Source organism: Parus major, chromosome 19 (assembly GCF_001522545.3).
Source record: "Parus major isolate Abel chromosome 19, Parus_major1.1, whole genome shotgun sequence".
In the NCBI taxonomy this organism is placed as follows: Eukaryota; Metazoa; Chordata; class Aves; order Passeriformes; family Paridae; genus Parus; species Parus major.
Window position 1 is genome coordinate 6,045,133 of NC_031787.1, and position 20,961 is coordinate 6,066,093.

The window sequence follows — 20,961 nt, forward strand, 5'->3', positions numbered from 1 at the left end:
CTGCCCGCGGTGCTGTGTCCCCTCTGCCCGCGGTGCGGCGCTGCCGCGGGAGGCCCGCCCGTCCCGCCCTGCCCCGCTCACCGCGGCCGCTCCGCCCCGCCCGCTCCGCGCTGACGTTGGACAACAAAGATGGCGGCGGGGAGCAGCAACTACTGGGAAGGCGAGTGGGGCAGGGGGCGGCTGCGGGGCCCCCCCGGGCCACGGCCCGGGCACGGCAGGGTGGGACCGCCGGCAGGGCCCCTCTGCTCTCTCCCGGGGGCCGGCGGGCGCGGGCGGTGCCGGGCCGTCAGCCATGAGGCGCCGGTGCTTGCTGAATGAAGCCCGCGGCGGGGCGGCCCCCCGGACCCTCCTGGGACTGCGGGTGAGGGGCTGAGGGTGTCCAGCCGCACCCTCCTATCGGCCTGGGGCGCTTCCCCAGCCATGAGGGCCCCCTCTCCCTTGTGGGTTTCTCTCCTTTGAGAACGGGACCCCCGGAGGTGAGGAGTCCCCGTGCGGGTCCGTGACTGTCCCCCGCCCCGTGCAGATCTCAGGAAGCAGGCGAGGCAGCTGGAGAACGAGCTGGACCTGAAGCTGGTCTCCTTCAGCAAGCTCTGCACCAGCTACAGCAGCAGCCGAGACGGAAGACGCGACAGGTATAGGTACTAGCCCATTTCTTTATGTTTTAAATGCTGTCTGTGGTGCTTGGTGCGGTTTTATCGTTTGCTGAGTGCTGGTCCCACCTGTGGCTCTTAACGCTTGGATTCTTAGGGAGCTTTCAGCACTTCTTGCTGCTGGTGGTGCTGTTGATGTGATGTTGGAGTGTGAGTCAGGCTGTGGGTGACAGGTCACTGCGGAAAGATGGATTTAAACTTCATTTTTAAATGCTTGTTACACTGGCTTAATTCTGAGTTTATCTTGTATTAAACAGGAGGTTTTCAGGGACTTTGGTATTAGGGGAATTTAGCTTTACACCTCCCAGGTGGGCTGGTGTGCTATTTGTAATCCCAGTTTTAAGGGAACTGGAGCACTGAGCAGCTGTGCAGGGAGCAAGCCCTCTCTTCAGAATGAGTGGCTGTTTCTTCCTGTCTTAGTGCTGAGGTAATAATCACAGAATGGCTTGGGTCAAAAGGGACCTCAAAGATCATCTTGTTCCAAATCCTGTGCCATGGATAGGGATATTGTTAATGAGAATAATGAGAGCTGCACGTGTGTTTTTAGATGTGTGTGTATATATATGTGGTCTGTGTGTATATACAGGAGTGGTTTCTGTTTGCTTTAATCACATTTTCGTTTGATTGAAGAACTAATGTGGTAAAACTCTTCAAGCAAAGTCTATGTTGTGAGCCAGAGGTGAGCTCTTCTCTGCAGTTCCACAGCAGGAATTGTCAACCTCTCTGTTTGCAGCCTTTTCTTTGCTTATTAACTGTATCATCTGTGAGTGTTGCTGCATTAGGTATGTGTGTTGATTTTTTTCTATTTTATTTAATTTAATGACTGAATCCATTTTGTATCTCTCCCTCAGTTTACAGCTCTGGAAACCTGACAGCACCTCAGCAATGATCATCTTACTCTTGAACAGCTCTAGTTTCACTTTTGTTTCTGCCTCTGTGCTGTTACTTGCCACACAATCTGTTTGTTTTCATTATTTTTGCTATCCTGTGCCAAACTTATTTCTCTTACTCAAGTTAAGGCAGACTACCAGAGCCATGAGTAGTCTCTGAGAGGGGGTTAGTTGCCATAGTTCTGCAGGCTGGTCTGAGATGCATCTTTTCCTTGTGGTTACAGTTTATAAGCAAATAGGGAAGATGTGTGAAACTAATTGTGATAAATGGTGTTCTCTGTGTTGCTCTGTAGGACAGTGATTGCTTAATAGGTCAGAGGCTTGCCCTAACACTGTGTTATTAAGCTGTGATTATGTTGCTGGGGTAACATGCTAAGAGTGCAGTGCTCCCTCCTGCTAGTAAATAAATAAATCAAGCTTAAAAGCTGGGGGGAGGAGGACACTGGTACCAGACAGGTGTGTGGTGTCGGGCATTTCTTCCCAGGAAAGGTTGTATTTCCTGCAGGTGATACTGTGTCATCTGTTCAGATATGAGTTAAAGGTATACAAAATAAGAAAATGTAAGTTTTTAGAGCTTACTTAATCTCTAGCAAACCTGGGTATAGTGGAGCTTTCCAACCCTTGTCGCTGGTGTTTCCTTATTCCTGGCATGCATGAAACAATGCAATTTTTCCATGACTGCTCCTCCTCTTCTCTTTAGCTCTGACACAACTCCTCTATTAAATGGATCAAACCAGGACAGAATGTTTGAGACCATGGCTGTGGAGATTGAGCAACTTCTGGGAAAGGTAACTCAAGTTACTTTGGGTTTATTTCAACATTTAGGCAATATCACAATCCGAATTTCTGTGATAGATATTAGGAAATCCGAGTGTGAGTGTTAGACAAGTTGTGCATGTCTAGCTGTCTCCTTCAGCTTGTGCACTGTAGTTTTCTTGCAAGAATAAGCCATTTCACATTTTCTGGGGTGTCTTTCCTTCCTGTAGCTGACTGGGATAAATGACAAGATGGCAGAGTACATCAACAGTGCGGGCGTGCCATCACTGAACGCAGCCCTAATGCACACGCTGCAGCGCCACAGGGACATCCTGCAGGTAACAAACGGGCTCCTCCTTGCCTTTATGTTCTCTCCTTGGCTAAAATTATTATCATCTGTGCTGGTATCACAGCATGCTGGGGTGTCTCATTAGGGGGTGTGAATACTGCTGATTCCATCTCGATTTCCTTCTCTCCGGTACCCGCTGGATTCTGAGTTGAAAAAAATTGTGCTTTTTATGTCATTTTGGTGACTAGAACTTAGCTGAGAAAGAACAATAAAACCCACCCCTTATGTGGGTGGCTTTTATGTAGCAAAAGGGGAAATGTAAGGAATTACCTTGTCTGTCTAGTTTGTCACAACAGTGTGCAAGGGAACACCACACTTCAGAAAACATGATTGTAAAACCTTCTAAGCTTCTCAAGGGAGATGAAGGCAATGTGATGTTACCAGTCAGTGCTATAAATTAACCATGTTTTCATGGTACAGTACTGTTAAAATGTGTATTTCATTTGGCTACTCATGTACAGTTTGATTTTTGTTTGGTATCTGTGCAATCCATACACAGTGTGAAAAGCAATAGCATTTGTATGAATGGTTTTTTTGCACACTAGCTGCCAGTTAAATTGGGTTTTGAGAAGTGCCAGATGCTTGAAATAGTTTAAAATGTAAAATTGCAGCTTAAAAGTCATCTTTATTGTTCAGACAACACTTTTTTTTTTTAATCTGGTGTAACAACCAAATAAACTCAGGAACATCTTCACCACACCAAAGAAGTAGGTTTTATTAGAGCTTCTGGTGGGAAATTTCAACACAAACCAATTCATCAGGGAGGGGAGGATAACTGAAACTAGGAGAAGGAATTACAGTGAATTTCCCTCCACAACTGTAGCTGCAGCTATCAAATTTAGCTACTACTCTAAGAGCAGTGAGTTTTAAGAATATTTTGGATTAACTTCCAGCATTTTCGCTGTTAAATTCCTAGGTTGGTCTTGCAGTTTGTGTTAGAGAACAGTTGGCAGTTTTAAAGGTGGCTGGATCTCCTGTGTGTGTATTGGGTTGCTCAGTTGACCTCAGGACCCTAATTTTGGGATGACTGTTTATCATTACAGGATTACACACACGAATTCCACAAAACTAAAGCAAACTTCTTGGCAATACGAGAAAGGGAGAATCTGTTGGGATCAGTACGGAAAGATATTGAGTAAGTTGTGTGTGCTACAGCAAAGGTGGGGGACTGTTGTCAGAGGGAGAAGGTGGAGAGACTGCTTGGCATAGCTCACCTGTCTGTGCTCTGAATAAAGCTAAAGAAGTTCCTTGAATTCACAATCCTCATTGAGGTTCTGTTCTGTTGGATTTTAGGTCGTATAAAAGTGGCTCTGGTGTGAACAACAGGAGAACAGAGCTGTTCCTGAAGGAGCACGAACACCTTCGGAAGTAGGTGTTGTTTCCTATTTACTTGTGTTGGAGGTGCCTGACTTTTCTGAGGAGTGAAATATTTGAATTTCTTGCAGCTGGTTAAATATTTATGGTTTGTGTGGAGTGTGAACTGTGTGGGGTAAATAGTAGTCATGGTAGTGCCAGTGATTTGAGCTTTAGGATCTTGTCAGTGACAGTTTTCTGTTGTCTTCAGGGGTTTTTGCAAGTCTCTTGTGACTCAGACCTCCTCCCAAGGGAGTAGATGCCTTTCAGTCTGACTGGGGTAAAGTTTGAGAAACTAAACAGAAATTCCCATGATTTGGCTGGGTTTCCCTTTTGGGTTTTTTTATGAGTCAGAGAAAAATATTTTCTCCTTTTGTCTCTACTGAATGTGGACAAAAAGTGATGGAAGAAATTAATACCAAAATAACCTATGCACTTAAATATTTGCAAATTGATTCTAGGTTAGCTGATATCAACCCAAATAGAAGCACTTTGTTGATATTCCTGTTTCAGAGAGGGCATTAAGTTCTGAGTAGCTGCTTTGTGTGTCCTTGTTCAGCAGAAACAGCACAGGTGAGAGCAAAGAACTGGAGGGTTTGTGGTTTTTAGAGAGTCAGGAGATAGCTTTGGTCTTCCTGCCTCTCTCCTTTCCTGTACTTGTGCTAAACCTCAGGCTCACACGAGAGGGCAGGCTTGCATTTAAAAAACCAAATAAATAAATAATTACATGAGACTTTCTTATATTTAAACTTACAGTCAGAACGGCACAAAAAACTTTCCATTTGTGGCTTACCACCACTTCATGCTCAGTTTTCTGTAATGTCTTTAAAACATTAAAATTAGTTGATTGAAAGCTTGAATTAGGACTTCTTTTAAGTATGATCCTGAAATAGAGTGGTTAGATATTTGTGGAGTTGTAAAATACCCTTCTAAGAGACTGATATTGTCCTGAGTGCATTACTTTGAAAAGTTTGCAAAAATTAAGAACAGAAAACTTACAGCATTTTGTGAACATTATCTGGCAGATGTCTTCAGAACTTGAGCCTAACATTTATTGAGACATTGATTACTTGTTTTTTAAAATATGTTAAACTCTGCAGTATGTTTATAGGATAAAAACACATGAAAAATAAAGTTAAGGCAGTTTTAGAAATAGTTCAAAGCCATCTGGGTGATTATTTGAAAATGTTAAGACTTGGTAAAAAAAAACCCATCACAACACTGAGGAAAAGAAAACCAGAAATAAGGGTGAGTTGGGGATCTTCAGTAAACAGGGCCAAAACTAATCATGGAATACTCTGCAGTGTGGAGATAACTGTAAGGACTGTAAAGAAATTCAGTGTAAAAGGAGAAGACAACATTGGCAAGAAATCAAAGCTTGCAAAACTTTTGAATTGAGGATCAGTAAGCTCAGAAAAAGATACTGGCAGAGGAAATTATTAGAGAGTTTCAACATATTTGTCTTTAGAGAAAGAAGTTAATGAGCTATTCATGCCAAAAAGCTGTAAAAGCTAAGAAAAGGTCCCAAGAAATCACCAGGAGCTGGCAAATTACACCAAACATGTTCCTAGGATAAATTGACAGGCTTTGTGGGAGTCATGATGTTGAATATTGAATATGCAGTAAGTCCTGGTGCCAGACTAATTGACAGAAGTAGATGATTAATATATTTGCACAAAGACATGGGAGTGAAAATCCAAATGTTTTCAGTGGAGTGAAATCTATGAAAAGAGTTTGAAAAAGGAATACAAATGTTACAATGTATTATTACATTCTCCAGAGCAGTGTAATAATGTCACAGGAATTATATATTCATATCAGATACTGGAGCATTCACTTGGTTTTGACCCTGCTTAATTTATTATGTTAAGTTTTTTGACCTATTACATATTTATTCCATGATCTGATAACAGAATGTGTGAACTGCTGCCCCACTGCTGAGTGCCAGACTCTTCTGTCAGCCTTTTCCTTTATGCACAACCATGTGAGACAGGATAAACACAAACTGGGGTTTTCTCTGGGCTGTGATTCCCATGAATGCTCTTGAAAAAGCTGCAGGGTGGGATTGTTTGTGGGGTGTCTCACTGGGGAGCAAGAGGAGAGACAGGAAACTCTTCTGCTTTTTGCCTAAATCTGCCTCTTTTATTTTTGTGTCACATTGTGAACACCATGAATAATGTTAAACACGTAGGTAATCCTAAAAAAGGAGAGGAAATGAAAAATCTGTGAGTACCAGCTGCTGAATAAAAGGTTCCAACACACATCAGGCATGAAAGGAATGACAAAAAGTGCTGCCCAAACCCTGCTTATGCCTGGCTCTGCATTAAGCCATGAGGATCCTGGATCCATTTGCCTCCCTTTCCCAGGGTGGGGCTGGCTGCTGTGTCAGTGCTGCTGGCAGCAGCAGGGATTTCCACCTTGGAATCCCACTGGAGCTGGGGCAGCCACACTGGGGAGGGTGAGACAAACATGTCATGTTCTTCTCCCTTCAAAAGCTTCACTGCTACTCAGTCCATTTTGTAAATTAGCTCTTTGTTGGGAAAGGAGATTTGTCTAGAAGTTCTGCTGGAGACACAAAGTTTCCAAATCACTCAGTTTCCTAAGACAGGTAATTCAAGAATAACTTTACCAGCCACTGGAGAGATGAGCAATAGCACCTAATCTTTTAAATAAAAAAATTTGACCTCTTTTAATTAAAATAAGGTTGTCAAACAGATGTTGTTGAGTATTGGTGCCCTGTTAATATTTTTACTTAATACCTCAGATTTATTTAAGCATATCAGATGCTTAAAGAAATGCCCAATCTAGAGTGGTCATGTTTGCTGTTCATTTTTGAAATCTTGTTTTCTTGGGTCTGTGCCATTCCCTAAAGGTATTTAATCTTTGCTTGTGTGCTTTTGGCCAGGGGTACAAACAAATCATCCTTTTTCTCCTAATGATGTTTTCCATCTAAAGAAAACAATTTTGTTGAATATATCTAGCTTAGCATTTTAAAAACTGCTCTGAAAAGTGCTGCCTCAGAGGAAACAATTCTGTCTATTTAGAGTCTGCCCTGAGAAATTCTGCAGTTATTGATGAGTTATAGTCTTTAAGTCAGCAAAGAAAGAACTAATGTTCTTGATTAAATTTGCGATATTGTCTGTGTATGCAAATGAAAATTTCCCTTCTGTTGTAGGTGGGTGATACCAGGGGGTACTGATGAGTTTGTGGAAAAAATGATGAAATCTTCAGAAGCTTAGATTGAAATTACAGATGTTATTACCTAGGATGAATTCCTGTAAAACTAGGTAAAAACACACAATTTCTGCCATTGTGGGGCAACTGTGTGATTATTACTTTATTACTCAGCTCCAGCACTCAAAAATTAGTCATTTATCCCTTTCTAAAAGAAGCAGCTGGTGGTGAAGCAGGTGCCTGTGTGCTGCAGATATCGTTAGCTGTGTTTTTAATTGTTGTCATGTGACTGCATGTTTCTGCTGAGTGTTGCTATGTAGCTTGTGAACTTATCCAGTAAAAAATTTTGAAAATCTTCTTAGTTGGAGTCTCATATGTGAGTGATGCAGGTAGGTGAGATGAACCTGCTGCAAGTGTTCAGACACCCCTGTGCATCTTAAAGTGTTTAAAACTGGCACAGAGAGGGTCAGGGTGCCAGAGTAGGTGGGTAAGAAACTTTGAAAGAGGAGAGCAAACAAATCAGAGGGATGTGTGCTGCATGGGAAAAAGAAAAGAGGAGTAAGAGAAGTGAGCAAAAGAAACATCAGGAACCTGCAGCAGTTGTGTAGTGGTGCTAATTAATAATAGGTACCTGAGATGATGAGGAGAAATTAATGTTTGTGCAATGCTTCATGTATGTGGAGTACTCTGGAGTACTGAACACTTCTACTGCTTTCATTATGGCATTTTGTTATCAGCAGAACTATTTCAGATTTCCTGCTGTTGTTTGGCAGAAACAGGCACATTGAGAAGAGAATAATCACTGGGAAAACTGCTTCCAAACTTTGTTGGTGATACAGGCAAGATCTTAATGGAGGGAGTGACTTACTGACTGTTCTTCCTATAAATATTATCTTTCCTTAAAACTTTTCACTTCAGCACTGATTTGCAGAGAGAAATCAGCTCAACGAGATGCAGAGACACCTTGCAGGGATTTTGATTATAGGTGACTTGATCTTTTCAGAGAAAGCTGCCAGTTTTCTACCTTAATAGAATTTCCTTTTCTTTTGTTGTCCCTGTTCTCTGTTCTGCATGCCCTGGTTTCCATTCACTGTGCTGTTGCTGCTCAGGCTCCTGTGGATTTCAGTGGAACTTCAGGGTTGGATTAAGACCAGAGAAATGTGGTTGCCTCCCTTCCCATCCCCTCTCTAATTTCCAGTTGCAGAGGACACACAGATGCCTGGACAGTGACTGCTCCAGATGACACACAATTCACCACTGCATCTCCTTCATCTTCTCTTGGAAACATAGAGAATGTAGGAAAACCAGCTAATTCACCAATTCCTTTTTCTATCCCAGAGTGGTTGGGGAAGCAGCAGGGAGGGAGGAATGTGATGAGCCTCTTCCCTGGGTGCCTGCAGCCTGCCTGCTCTGCAGCCTCAGAACTGCTGAGCTCCACTTTAGTCAGGCCCAGTAAGGGCTTTTTTTTTTTTTTTTTTTTAATTACCAAACTTGCTTCTTAATTAAACTTATTTTTTTGTTCATGTCAGAGCAGAATGCAGTGTTCTTGTGGTTCCATTCTCTTAATTTGAATGCAGATTTTAACTGAAGCAGCACTTGGGAATGAATAATCTTTGCTCTGTAGCAGCAGTTATGAAAAAACCCCAAACAGCTCTGCCCTGGGAGGACAGAGGAGCTCTGTGTGGCCCTGTTTTGGGGGGTTTGCACTGGATCTGCTGCTGTTTGGGTGCAGCCCTGCTGTGCAGTGCTGGAGAAGGGCTGCAGCACTTTGTCCATTGAACTGGAAGCTACAGTGCAAGGAGGGATTTGGGAATCTAGGTTAAAACATCTCTCTGCTGGCCATTAATTGCAAGAGCTCTGGCAATGGTGTGCTGCTGTTTTCCCAACTGCTTGTTTTCTTTGTTTCTGGAATAAGGAATTTTGAGAAATCGCTGCATTACAAGTGTGTGCCAGTGCTGGGATGGCTATGGTAATCACCTCACTGCCTTACCACTGAGTAATTCAGACTTTTGGGGCAGGGCTCTGTGCTCTGACTGAGCAGCAGCACAAAGAAAATGCTGTTCAAAGAAGGGATTTGAGCAAAGGAGGATTTTTGGTGTTGCAGAGGCTTACTTAAGGATGCACAACAGCTTGTCCTGTAATCCTGTTTCAAAATACAATTCTAGTCTGTCTTTCTGCTGTCTCCCATTCTATTGCTGCAGAGTTTTCTTGATTGCATCAGTGATTCTTTCCTTTAGCCTTATCTCTGTCTGGGCTTGAGTGAGTTTTATCTCCAAGGCTGCTGGCAGAACCTCTGTCCCCTGAAGACTTGTGGCAGAGGGACACAAGGCCACTCTGGTAGTGGGTGGATCAGCTTCCCCATCACAGTCCCAGACTGAATATAACATTTGGGCACATCATCTACTCAAATGCAGCACCAGACTGAGAATCATTTGCTGCTCTCTTATTTTAATAGTAAATAATGTTCAGAGAGGATGACATTTCATGTCTTCTGGGAAAGGAGAAACGTCACTATATATAATTATATGACTGTATGAGCAAGTTACTGAAGTCGTTTAATGAGAATTTGGAGAGGTTCAAAGCTTCCAGGCAATGAAGGAAGATAGTCTCTTGGGTATTATTATTATTATTTATAAATAACTTAATAAAAGACCATGAAAATCAGCCAAGCAATTCAGGATTTAAGAGGGTTTTTTTTCCTCTAAAAATAGTTTGAGCTTCATTAGAGTAAAATCAACTATTTCTTTTCATTTTCCTCTGCTGTATTTAGGACTTAAAAAAAACTCTACCCCAAGCCACTAAACCAAAGCTTCTATGTTTCAATGTTTATTTGCATACTTTCTTGATAGTTGGATTACTTTAACAATACTGGAATCAATAATTTCCCTGACACTGATGACTTTTGTGACATTTTATATCTAAATATGTCTAAAATGATGGGGACACCAAATTAAAAAAAAAAATCAAACCCACCACACATAACACAAAACTTAGTTTAGGAATTTCCTGTGTAACTTCCAGTAAAAAACTGAATTATCCAGGTGACAAAGGCTGCAGCCACATTGACATTAAGAGCTTCAAGCTCATAGTTTGCTTTTCATCTGTATAAAAAGTGAAGGTTTATGGATGAAATTCCATGTACCCCAGGGAAAGTGGCTATGGAAACTCTTGTGGGTCTTTATGAATGCTGCCAAAGCTGAAGAGCAAACCCTCACAGAGTGAAAGATTACCTGAATACGTAATGGAAAAAAAGGTGACTGGGACAAAAACTCTGCTCTGGTTCTTGATTCTGGGCTTCCCCTTAAAAACAGCACTTTGATTTTAATCTGAGGAAAGGGAAGGATATGAAGCCACACTTCAAACTTCAGGGCTCTGTGGTTTCTTCTGAAGTTTTTTGCTCCTTTCAGAATAAACAAGTCTCTGATGCATGTTTTATTTGTTTTTAGCTTTCCTTTCAACACTGTTTCTTAACTAGGACAGCTTCCCCCTCCAAGGTCTGTATTGAAATTGGGGCTTTCACGAGTGCTGATATCCTTCCTGCATGGGTTGGTGCTGAAAAGCAGGTGCAGCTTTTCAACAGAATCAACAATTGCAGAGTTTTATAGAATTCCTTTTGTGCAATCTGAGAATCACTTTTCTTATTCTAATGCAGCATGCCATTTTTTTGTCAGTGTGGCTGTGCACTTCATTATTCTTTAGGGCCAGAAGTGCTTGCTCATTATTTGCTATTGGATCCTCCAGCAAAAACAAGCTGTTGAACTCAATTTGATGTGTATGGATATGTTAAACAGTGATTATTTCCATTTTCTCATATACAGAGCATATCTTTGGAAAGTCACCACACTACTGCATAAATGTCATTCTTTACTTTTATTTAATTTTGACCTTTCCTACTGCATCAGAATTGGTTTCTCCTCCTTTTTTGGCTGGTGAATGGTTGCTGTGCAGATATCTTTGTGTACCATCAAATCCATGATGCTTTGGATCTGTTAACTAGATCCAAATTACCCTTAAAGCATCCCTATTTTATCCTAATAATAGAGTTCTGTTTAGAACTTTCCAAGGACCTTGGTTCTGTTGTGATTTGAAAGATGCAGAGTGTTTTCCTCTCACTTGAGAGACTTGTTTATATCAAGTGTAGTTGCACTTCTGGAGGAATGCATCTTGTTCAGTCTCAGATAAAAAGCACTAAGAACACTGGGAAGTTGGGCCAGAAGGAAAATGCTGAGATCTTTACCCATGAATTGCATCCTGGATTTGGCTTGTGGATGGTTTAAATGTAGTGTGCACTTTTACATTTTGAACCACAAGTGTTTGTTATGTTGCATAGTTAACTATGCAGCTTTAAGAATAATTTTCTGCAACTTAATTAACAGGCAGGTAGAGAGTTGTAAATCAGGTACCTCAGCCAAGTCCTGCATGAAAGCCACAGAGCTTCTCCCAAAAAACCCTCAAAAACCACAGCAAGTGAAAATGCACAAGCAGAACACGTGTCTGTCAGTGTGGATTTTAAGGTTTCGTACTACATTAAAGTTGGGTTGTCATGCTAGGGATAACTCTCACTTCCTTTCTGTGTTAGCTGGACTGGAAATTAAAAATATATTAATTATGAAGTTGTTTATGTGATGGGGCTCTTGCAGAAGACTCTTTGTGTTCTGGTTACTTAGGAATGTGTGAGTAGTAAACAGTTCTTTAGCTTTGCCAAGCTTTAGTCAAAAAACACTGAGCTAGAAAAGTGATACAGTCTATTTTGTTACAGCACAGATTACAAACAGCTTGTGTTTGTTGTAAGCTGAGCATCCCCTGTGTGTGTGTGCCCAACAAATCAGCCGTGACAGGTTATCCTGAGAGAGCTCCATTTGAGTCAGGTCAGTGTCAGATATCAGAGCCTGTGTTGCTTGGTTTTGAGGGGTTTTCCCTTTAATTAAAGATCCCATCCAAATTCCATGTTTTAAACCAGAGCAAATAATGCAGGTAGCCCTGTCCCTGACTGCTGGCAGTGCATGCAGATGTAAAATTTGAGGAAATGCCGATAGAGTCCATTAGGAAGTTACTGGAATTGTTCTGACAGTTGTGGTTGCTGATAATGACTTACAGTAAGGCCTGCCTTCAGTTCATTTCACTTCATTCCTATGGGTAATATGGAGCAATTATATGGGAGGGTCAGTCTCTCCAGGAACTCTTCCCAGGCGTGAATCGAGGTCTCATTACGTGGTGCCATCCTGGCACTGGCTTTGTGTGCACTTCATGTGGACAGTAGGAGCTGTTGTCATTTTTTTAAGTTTTTACCTGTGTTCTTTGGTAAACTCAACACTGCAGGTTATTGAGAAGCTCTTATTCCTTTATAGATTTGCTCTAAGGGAAGAAGTATTGTTGTTGCTCACCCTCTTGGGGCTCTCAGGCACTTTCCAGTCGTCTGCATGCCAAAGAGCTTTCTTGGCTAACTCCTCTTTTAGAAAAACAGTTCTTCCTATCTGATAATTCCCAGATAACTCCATGGAGTTCAGTGGAGGTGAAGGCTGTACCCTTTGGAAATCCAGGAGAAACAGCTATTAGTGTTGTCAGACCTGTGAAGGTGGAGTGATGCCTGTTTTAAAGGGAGAGAATCCCTTGGTACTTGTTTGTCTCCTTTAAACTGAGTTAGAACAACTAATGTTTTTATTGGTTATGTTGCACATGTAGATGTGTTTACAGGTGTTAGCTGCAAAGAAAGTGCTTTTCTTGGTGTATCTAAAGTCCAAATTGCTGAAATTGATGAGCTTTTGAGGTATTTACTTACTGATGTAGCTAGAAGTCAAATTTTTAGCTGAATTTGTGTTACAGGTTTGCAGTTGGAGGGAGGAGGTTTCACCAGATTATTTTCCTGGAAATCTTTTGGCAGATTCTTCCCTACAGTGAAAGAGATGCCTTCTGTGTATTTTTTTTCCTCATGTACAATTTCTTTCCATCTGGAGAGAAATTCAGCACCATACAATGTTGGTTTACTCTTGCGTAGAGCAATGGATTCTGTTCCAGTGCCTTTCATTCTAGAATTAACAACTTGCTTGCATTGATGAAAAGCAATATGATATTGTGCTTTTTTCTTTCCCAATTTTTCAGTTGTTCTTCATTCTTACTGAAAGTGATTTTTAAGTTGTGCAGAAATAAGCTTACTGAGATGTTTAGAGTTTGTAGGTGTGATGATGTTGAGCAAATTTATACAGGAATTTGATTAATGCTCACATTTGTGCTGGGTTTTGTGCTTGATTGTTGCCTTCTGCAACAGACAGTGTGACAAAATTGCATTTTCTTAGCACCCAGATTTGTGCTTGAATTAACACTAAAAGGAAACCAACAAAAGAGAGCAGTTTGGGTCAGTATTTGAACCTTTCTTTGCTTCCAGAGTGGTTTCTGTGGGGAAACTGTTCATCCCTGAAAATGCCTCATGTCTTTGTTTTTGGCCAGCCAGCTTTTCTTGTGCTGGAAGATGTGTGCTTCATGGTCAGATATATTGATCTTATTCAATAAATAGATTTCTACACCCAATTCTTGACTTCTTTAGCTAATTTGAAACTAAATTGAATCAAACTTGGGACAAGTCTTATAAAATCTAGAGTATCTTGTTATCACAGGGAGGAAAAAAAAAATGTGTTCTGCTTTACATTCTTCTACTTAAGTTTTTAAAGAGCTTAATGATCTTATGAATTTTTAATATGATAAAGAATGTTGATGGCCAGCAGAAAAAGTGATTTGGAGATGGGGGGGTTTTTTGTGGTTTTTTTTTTTTTTTCATTATTATTCTGTTATTGTCATAATAGAAATAACTGAGTGTGTAAGTCAGAGTTGCCTCATAACTATATATTTGTAGTAGAGTGTGTTTTGCAGGATTTGCACTCCTGGAAGCTCCACGTTGCCTGATGATCCAGGACTGTGAAAATATGAAAGATTTATTGGAGGAAGTTTGAGAGGGCAGAGACTTAGTGATTTATCTTGCAGTTAGAGAAAGAACAAAGTAAAATTATTATTTCTGTCGTTATTCTTTATGAAAGGAAGAAAATAGTTATCAACTGGTATATTAGTTTATTTTGCAGGGTTTTCCCAATCCCTTTTAAATTATTCTATGTGATAATACTGCCTGTAATTTCATCTGAAGGGTTTAAAGCATGAGATGAGTTGTGTGTGCATGAGTTTTACTGCTCTGCCCAGTTCCTCTGACTTGGTTTGGGTATCAGCAGCAAAATCCATGGATATGGGGAAAGCCCAGTCCTCAGCTAAGTATTCATCTGTATTAATGAATTTTATTTAAGTGCAGACACAGAGATTTGTCTTACAAACAACATAAAATGCTTTCTTTTAGTTGTAAAAGCCTGATGTGATGAGCAGGACTCTTTTCTATCTTGGAGACATATTTCACTTAATTTATCCTTCAGATTAATTTACCTGTCTGCATATTTAAAAGAGAAGCTGTGCCATCTTCTGCAGCCAGCAGTTGCACAGAGGCCTGGTTATTTCATATGCATGGCTGCTGCTGCTGGGTTTGTGCCATTCCTTACAGGAGGTGATTGCCTCAGCAGCTTCCTGCCTTTTTTTTCTGTAGTATTTTTAAATGGTTTTGTCTGTCTGGACAGGTGAAAATGCAGAGTTTATTGAAACAGATGGCAAGTCAGATTAATAATGCCCAGAACCATCTTTTGCTTGGATGTTCATAAGCAAATGTCCACTGGATTTGTTGGCTTGACTTGGACAGCAGAAGAGCAAAGTAGATAGATTTTAAGAGCTTCTTTTTTTAGTGTTTTGAATATGTAAGTTAAGCACAATTGCCTCATTCGGTGATATTTTTTTATTCTGGCAAATGATTGAAATTAACATTATTTTTAATTGTGAGAACAGCTTCTGTTTGTGGAGAACAGGTTATTAATAGCCAGAGATCTGAAAGCTTCCCTTATGTTTCTGGGCCCTGTTGTATTTTGTGTTCTTGATCTTCCTTAAATCTGACTTATTTTTATGGATATGAGCTGTAAAATGAATGAAACAGATGCTTCTGTTTGGGTGTCACTGTGAGTGAACTTTACAATCTGTATTTGCTAAGGAATCCAAATCTGTACATCAGAGCCCCTGAAATGTTCCTGCTCACACTGAGTGCCTTTACCAGGACACCAGGGAATGTCATGGACATTTCCTGTGCAGTTTGTTCACCTTCCAAGGAGAGATGGCTTTGGAAATCCTCTCAAGAGCTGATTCTTCTTGGGGTGGGAGGAACACTCTGGAAGCTGTGCTAATAAATCTGTGCTTCCTTTTAGTCTGTCCTTACCTACACATCTTCATTCTGAAGACAATTCCTGTGTATCTCATCCTTTTAAATATTTAGGGCGACTCCACACAAGTTGAGAAACGTTGATCTTGAGCCTTCAGGTGCCTGGAAAATGCCCTGTGTTGGCATTTGCAGCTCATGCCTGTGTGTTGGTGTTCAGAGCTGGTTATTACTGGTTTATATATTTTTTTTAACCTTCTGTCATCATTTTACAGGTAGCCACATTGCCAGAGTTTATTTTTGTGTGTGTATAAACATACATACAAATATAAAAATAAAGCAGTGTAATGTAATCTGAAGCTTTTAAATAACTTTTTGTCTTTATGTGTCTAAGTACTAAAACTGCCCATCTACAGCTTTCTCTAACATAAAAAGCAGTGAGTGTCCCTGCTGCAAGCTGGCAAGCTTAATTTTGGTGCTCTAAAAGCCTTGGAGGACATTCTAGTTCACTTGAGGTCTGTAAAATGTTCACCTTCTCTGTCATCTTCAGTTCATCAACATAAAAATTCTATCATTTCATCAGTTAAATGGATGAAGAGCTGGTAATGGTTTTTCTAAGGTAGATTTTTTAATAGGGCTGTTCTAATATTTTCTTCCATAGAATTTTCTTAAGTATAACCTGTTTCCCACAAGATTTTTAATACCTTTTAATTTATAAATTATTTTTTTTTAATTGAACCTTTTCTAAAATTATTCATTCTTGGGCACTGCTCTTGCTTTTGAGACTGTTTTCTAATGGTTTTGCAGTTTATTCTTATTATGCCCTGCCTACTTAACACACTTGGTCTGTTAGAGACCATCTATGAAAGGCATATTCTCAGCTGGATTGTGTCTCTTGGAGACTCAGCAATAACAGAAATCTGTAATGCATTGCTTTCCTGTTCTGCCTGCCTTGGGGACATTGGGAGATGCTGTGAGACTGCTCTGTGTACACAGCCAGGGTGTTTCCCTTCTCTGTGCCAGTGTAATAAACACCACACAGTGAATAAAACTGGTCTTATTTGCTTAAACCAACGTGCTCACAACTGATGTGAGTCTTAGCATAGCTCTGTTTGCTCCCCCAGTTGAGCCCCTGGCAGCTGAAAATTGAGCAAAATATTTTTAGTGCTCTCTTCTGTGTCTATATTTCAGTCCATGGGCAGTCTGGAATAGCAACCTTTGTGTTTTCATTCCTGTTCACAGACAAATTATTCTGTTTGCCTCTCCCCCTCCCCGAGCAGGTCACACGTGTGCACTCGCTGCCCAGCTCCTTCACCCCACCTCCAGCTAGAGCTGTGGGGGGATCTCCAGAATTCCTGTGGGAAGAAGAAAAGTTCCAAATTAGGCAGCTCTGGCTGAGTCAGAGGCAGAGCTGTGCTGCTCAGGGGGTTGGCAAAACACTCGGAATGAGGAGGGTGGAGGATGGAGATGGCCATGCCCTATTGGTATCTTTGAGTTTGGAAGCAATAAATTCTGATTTAATACTCAAAGCAGTAGCCAGTACAATATTAAACTACTTTTCTGTCAGCTGATTTCCTCCTAAAACTGCAAACTCAATATTTTTTTTGCAGTTATTCTCCAGGAATTTGTATGAATCAGTGGGATAAACGGAGCAGTTGTAGGGGTGCGTTTGTTATTTCTGCACTGTGGGAAGTGGGAATGATGCAGCCACCTGTTCCACTTCAGGGTTACATTGGAGATACTGATTGCTGTAACAAGAGATGTTTTTCTGGCATTTCACAACTGGCTGCAGTGATTAAAACCCTGATTCCAACCCTGTGTGGAAGTTGAGTACAGAAAAGGAGAGATAGCTGCAGTTTTTCGAGGATGCTGTTACTCTCCTTAGTGGTGCCTGTCTGGTTTTCAAATGAAATGTCCTCTCTGGTGCTGTGCTTGAGGCTGCCCTGTTGCCAGGGATGCTGCACAGAGCAGGATCGATGTGTGGCAGGGAGGACAGGGCCATGTGTCACCCAGGGCTTTCTGTCACACGTGGTGTGTGTTGTGTTTCCATCAGTTCAGTTCTCAGCCAGCTGATGTTGCCACAGAAGGAATTTGCCAGTGTAAGGCAGTGTTTGGGCAGCTAATCCTGAGCAGGGTTCTGAGATGGACCCAAGTCTCAGCTTCTTAATCATTAATGACATTTTTGAAGGGGTGAGCAGGATTAAAAAGCAATAAAATCAGCTACTCCTTTCTCTAATACTCCTTCCCAAACAATCCTCCATAAATCACGGTGCCAATTCCCCTTTTCTTTTCTTCTCTGTGTTTTATGTGTTCTCCTGAGCAGCTGTTCTTGCTACACTTAAGAAGTGCTGCTCCAGAGGATATTCCAGTGCATGTTCTCCAAAGTCTACATAAACCAAACCTATGTAGTAGCAAAATGTGACAACATCCACAAACAAAATATTCTAAGGGCAGATTTATTAGGATGATGATGGGGATCATTGATTAGTGATCTAAAGTAGTACTCAGTGCTTGGTACTTTTTTTAACTATTTTTTTTTCTTTTGGCTTTCAGCTCAGATCGACTGATAGAAGAAACAATAAGGTAAGGATGAATGTAAAAATCTTCATTGTTTTCCATGCAATCAGCATTTCCATTAAATTGTGTCTAAATATATCAGTCACTATATTTATACAATAACTGTATTGTTTCCAGCTCCTTGGCAGTATTACAATGAATTGTTGGTGGGTTTGGTTTGGGTTTTTCTATTCAATATTGACAAAAGAATGTTGCTTATATATTTTATTCACCCTAGCTTAGAAAATTTGGGTTTCTGCTCAAAGGTGAATCATCTTTGGAGCAGAATGGGTCTCAGGCTGAGCTGTTGAGGGCTATTCCAGTAGTCAAGATTCCTTCTCACAGTGACACTCATCTAAAACCTGATTTCTGTAGTCTTTCAATGTATTCAGAATATTCAGCACCCAGTGTGCAGCTGATATAGGTAAGGGTTTTTACCACAACTGCTTGGGAGGTTATTGCTGTTGTACATTTATTTATCTTTTGAGGTTCTTACACTGTTTGAGTACTTAAATCATACCTTCTCTAACTGATCTAGACACTTTAGAGCTGTAGCAGCATAAATTTTATTATCTGTCCCCTTCCCAAGACAACCTTTTGCAGACCAATAACTCAAACTGTAATAATGCCCTATGTAATGGCTTTAAATGTTAGATTAGTGCTTTAAAACAAAACAAAAAAGGAAGAAAGCAAGTAAGTTATGCTTTCAGGCAATGCCTGTACTGACATAAGTGACTAAGAAGAGGAATTGGAGGTGCAGCAAGGCTATGTCCATTAAGGGCTGGCTGGATTAAGTACACACAGTGGGCTCAAGATAATTAACATGGGGAAAGAATGTGTTAAACCACATCAGTGTGCAGTGATGAATCAGAATTGATCAGTGCAATAATACCTGAAAATGTGGGTGCAATTTCACCACAGCCTCACAGAAGATATTTCTCCAGCTTAGCCCAGCTGTATTTGTTTTGGGATCTAGTCCTTTCCTCATTAAAAACCTCTCCTATATTTCCATGCTTATAACCCTACTTTTCCATCCCAAAAACCCTCAGTGTTTGGTGAATTTCTTCTTTGCTGCCACTGCAAGTAAGCAGAACATTAAACAGCATATGGTGATTTATTACTGCTAATATACTGCAAAATTACTTGTAATTACTTGTAATTATGTCATTGGCCTGGCTTCATGATTCTGTGTCATCAAAGGAGCTCAGAGTTTTCAACCTTGCACCATTTGTTATCTGTAATAAATTCTTGTTTTAATTGTTGCCAAAAATGTATTTCTAAAATATTTCTAAATCTAATTCTACAGTTTTTTTGGTACAAAAAGAGCTTGTTTAGTATCTACATGGAGTAGGAAATGTAGTTCCACTTATATCTCAGTTGACTTCTGCCTCTGTTAAAAGAAAGGTGAATTTTTTGTTGAATTCCTTTTTCCTTGTGGTTCCCAGTAGTGGCAAATGTTTGGGTGTGACATTAATTGATGGTAAATCCTGCTGCCTTCTAAGTGAATTTACCAGATGGAAGTTTACCCAACTCACCACTTGTTTTATCTATTGTAACCCAAATAAAAGAGGGAATTGTGCAGAAGAAGCTGTTTGAGGGTAGATTCCTTGAGATGTAATTAGCTTATTCTGGCTACTGCTCTGTCTTCAAGGTTTACATCTGCTGCAGTTCATTACTCATTTTTTAATTAAGCAAGTCAGGAAATCATGTTTTATTTCCTTCACACTTCACACTTTTATTTCCTTAGGGTTTGTTAGTAAGCACTGATTATGAACACTGGAAAGCACATTTTTGTGTGCAGAGGCTTTTGTTGACAAGCTGCAGCCACTAATTGTGAGCCCTTGCTCTGAATTTCTGTCAGGAAGAGAAGTGAGGAGTCTGAGTCTTCCTCTGCATGGTCCTCCACAGAGCAAACATCCATGCCAGGGAACAAATGGGCACCTGAGCTGAAATGATTCAGTAACTAAAGCAGTGAGCAGGGCTGTCACTCCAGATGTGTCGTTATTACTAAAGTTTTAATCATTTTTTAAATGAATTACATGCCATGGCTTCTTACTGCAGCATATTTCTCTCCAGAAGCGAGTGGGATGTGATACTTTGTACTGCAGTTCTTTTGGAACAGCGTTCACTTCTCTTGGCCAGATTTAAATATAAGCAGAGATTTTGCTTAATATGTTTGGAGTTCTCAGGTTTTCATTTTCAAACATTATCTCTTCTCCAAAATAGCAGACCATTTATTTCTTGTTTTCTAACAACTTGTGTTTTTATGTTGGCTCAGTTGGAATATTTTTTGTAGTTTTGCCTGTACAGTATGATAAGTTCTTAGGATTTTGTTGTAATTCTGTTTCTGAGGCCTGATCTATCAGTGTTTGTATATTAACAGATTAGATTGAAGCCAGACCAAAGCCATAGATTTCATTTTTTTATAAAATTGTCTCCTTATATATTTGGGCTATCTCTTTAGGTGATAATTAGGGTTTAATAAAAGGGAAAAACTCAGCTGCATTGAGTATTGACTTTTCAGAATGTAAAGGCATGAGCTATTTTTTGAGAATTCTCTCATTTCACAGCCACCTTGCCAGAGTGTCCAGGCAAAATCACTGGCATTCCTGGGGACATGTTTCTTCTGTTTTCATCTTAGGCTTCCTCAAAAGAAACAATATTCTTTAAAGGAATTTGCCAGGTTGTGTGTGTAGGTATGCATTGATACACGCACGTATGTGTATATTTAGAGATACAAATATAGAAATGTATCACCAGACAAAGAATAAGTGATGCAATCTGAATTTTTACCAATTTAAACCTAGAGCTTTCGTTTCTATGCACAGTCACAGAGTCCATTCCCTAATCATAGCCCTTGTCATGAATTTCAATGAGCAAGTATGATTCATAGCATGCAAAATGAAGTGGAATTTCCAGTAATACGTGAATTATTTGATTTTTAATAACACAACTTCTTTCTTTAGAGTTTTGTTTTAGTTCTCCAGCAGTGTAGATTTCATG

General features: G+C 40.4%; 1 protein-coding gene across 3 annotated transcripts in view; it reads left to right on the forward strand.

The window, feature by feature from the left end:
• Positions 1 to 101: 101 nt before the first annotated feature.
• GOSR1 (golgi SNAP receptor complex member 1) overlaps positions 102 to 20,961 on the forward strand; it is a 28,668-nt gene continuing 7,808 nt past the window's right edge. For 2 of the 3 annotated variants that reach the window (XM_033518905.1, XM_015646898.3), the window contains exons 1-7: positions 102 to 160; positions 524 to 638; positions 2,241 to 2,328; positions 2,527 to 2,634; positions 3,689 to 3,780; positions 3,939 to 4,013; positions 17,956 to 17,985. In XM_033518905.1, the coding sequence (XP_033374796.1) occupies positions 130 to 160; positions 524 to 638; positions 2,241 to 2,328; positions 2,527 to 2,634; positions 3,689 to 3,780; positions 3,939 to 4,013; positions 17,956 to 17,985 (539 nt within the window). In that variant the 5' untranslated portion in view covers positions 102 to 129. The remainder of the gene's footprint in view (positions 161 to 523; positions 639 to 2,240; positions 2,329 to 2,526; positions 2,635 to 3,688; positions 3,781 to 3,938; positions 4,014 to 17,955; positions 17,986 to 20,961) is intronic. The other variant, XM_015646899.3, reaches the window with a different exon arrangement.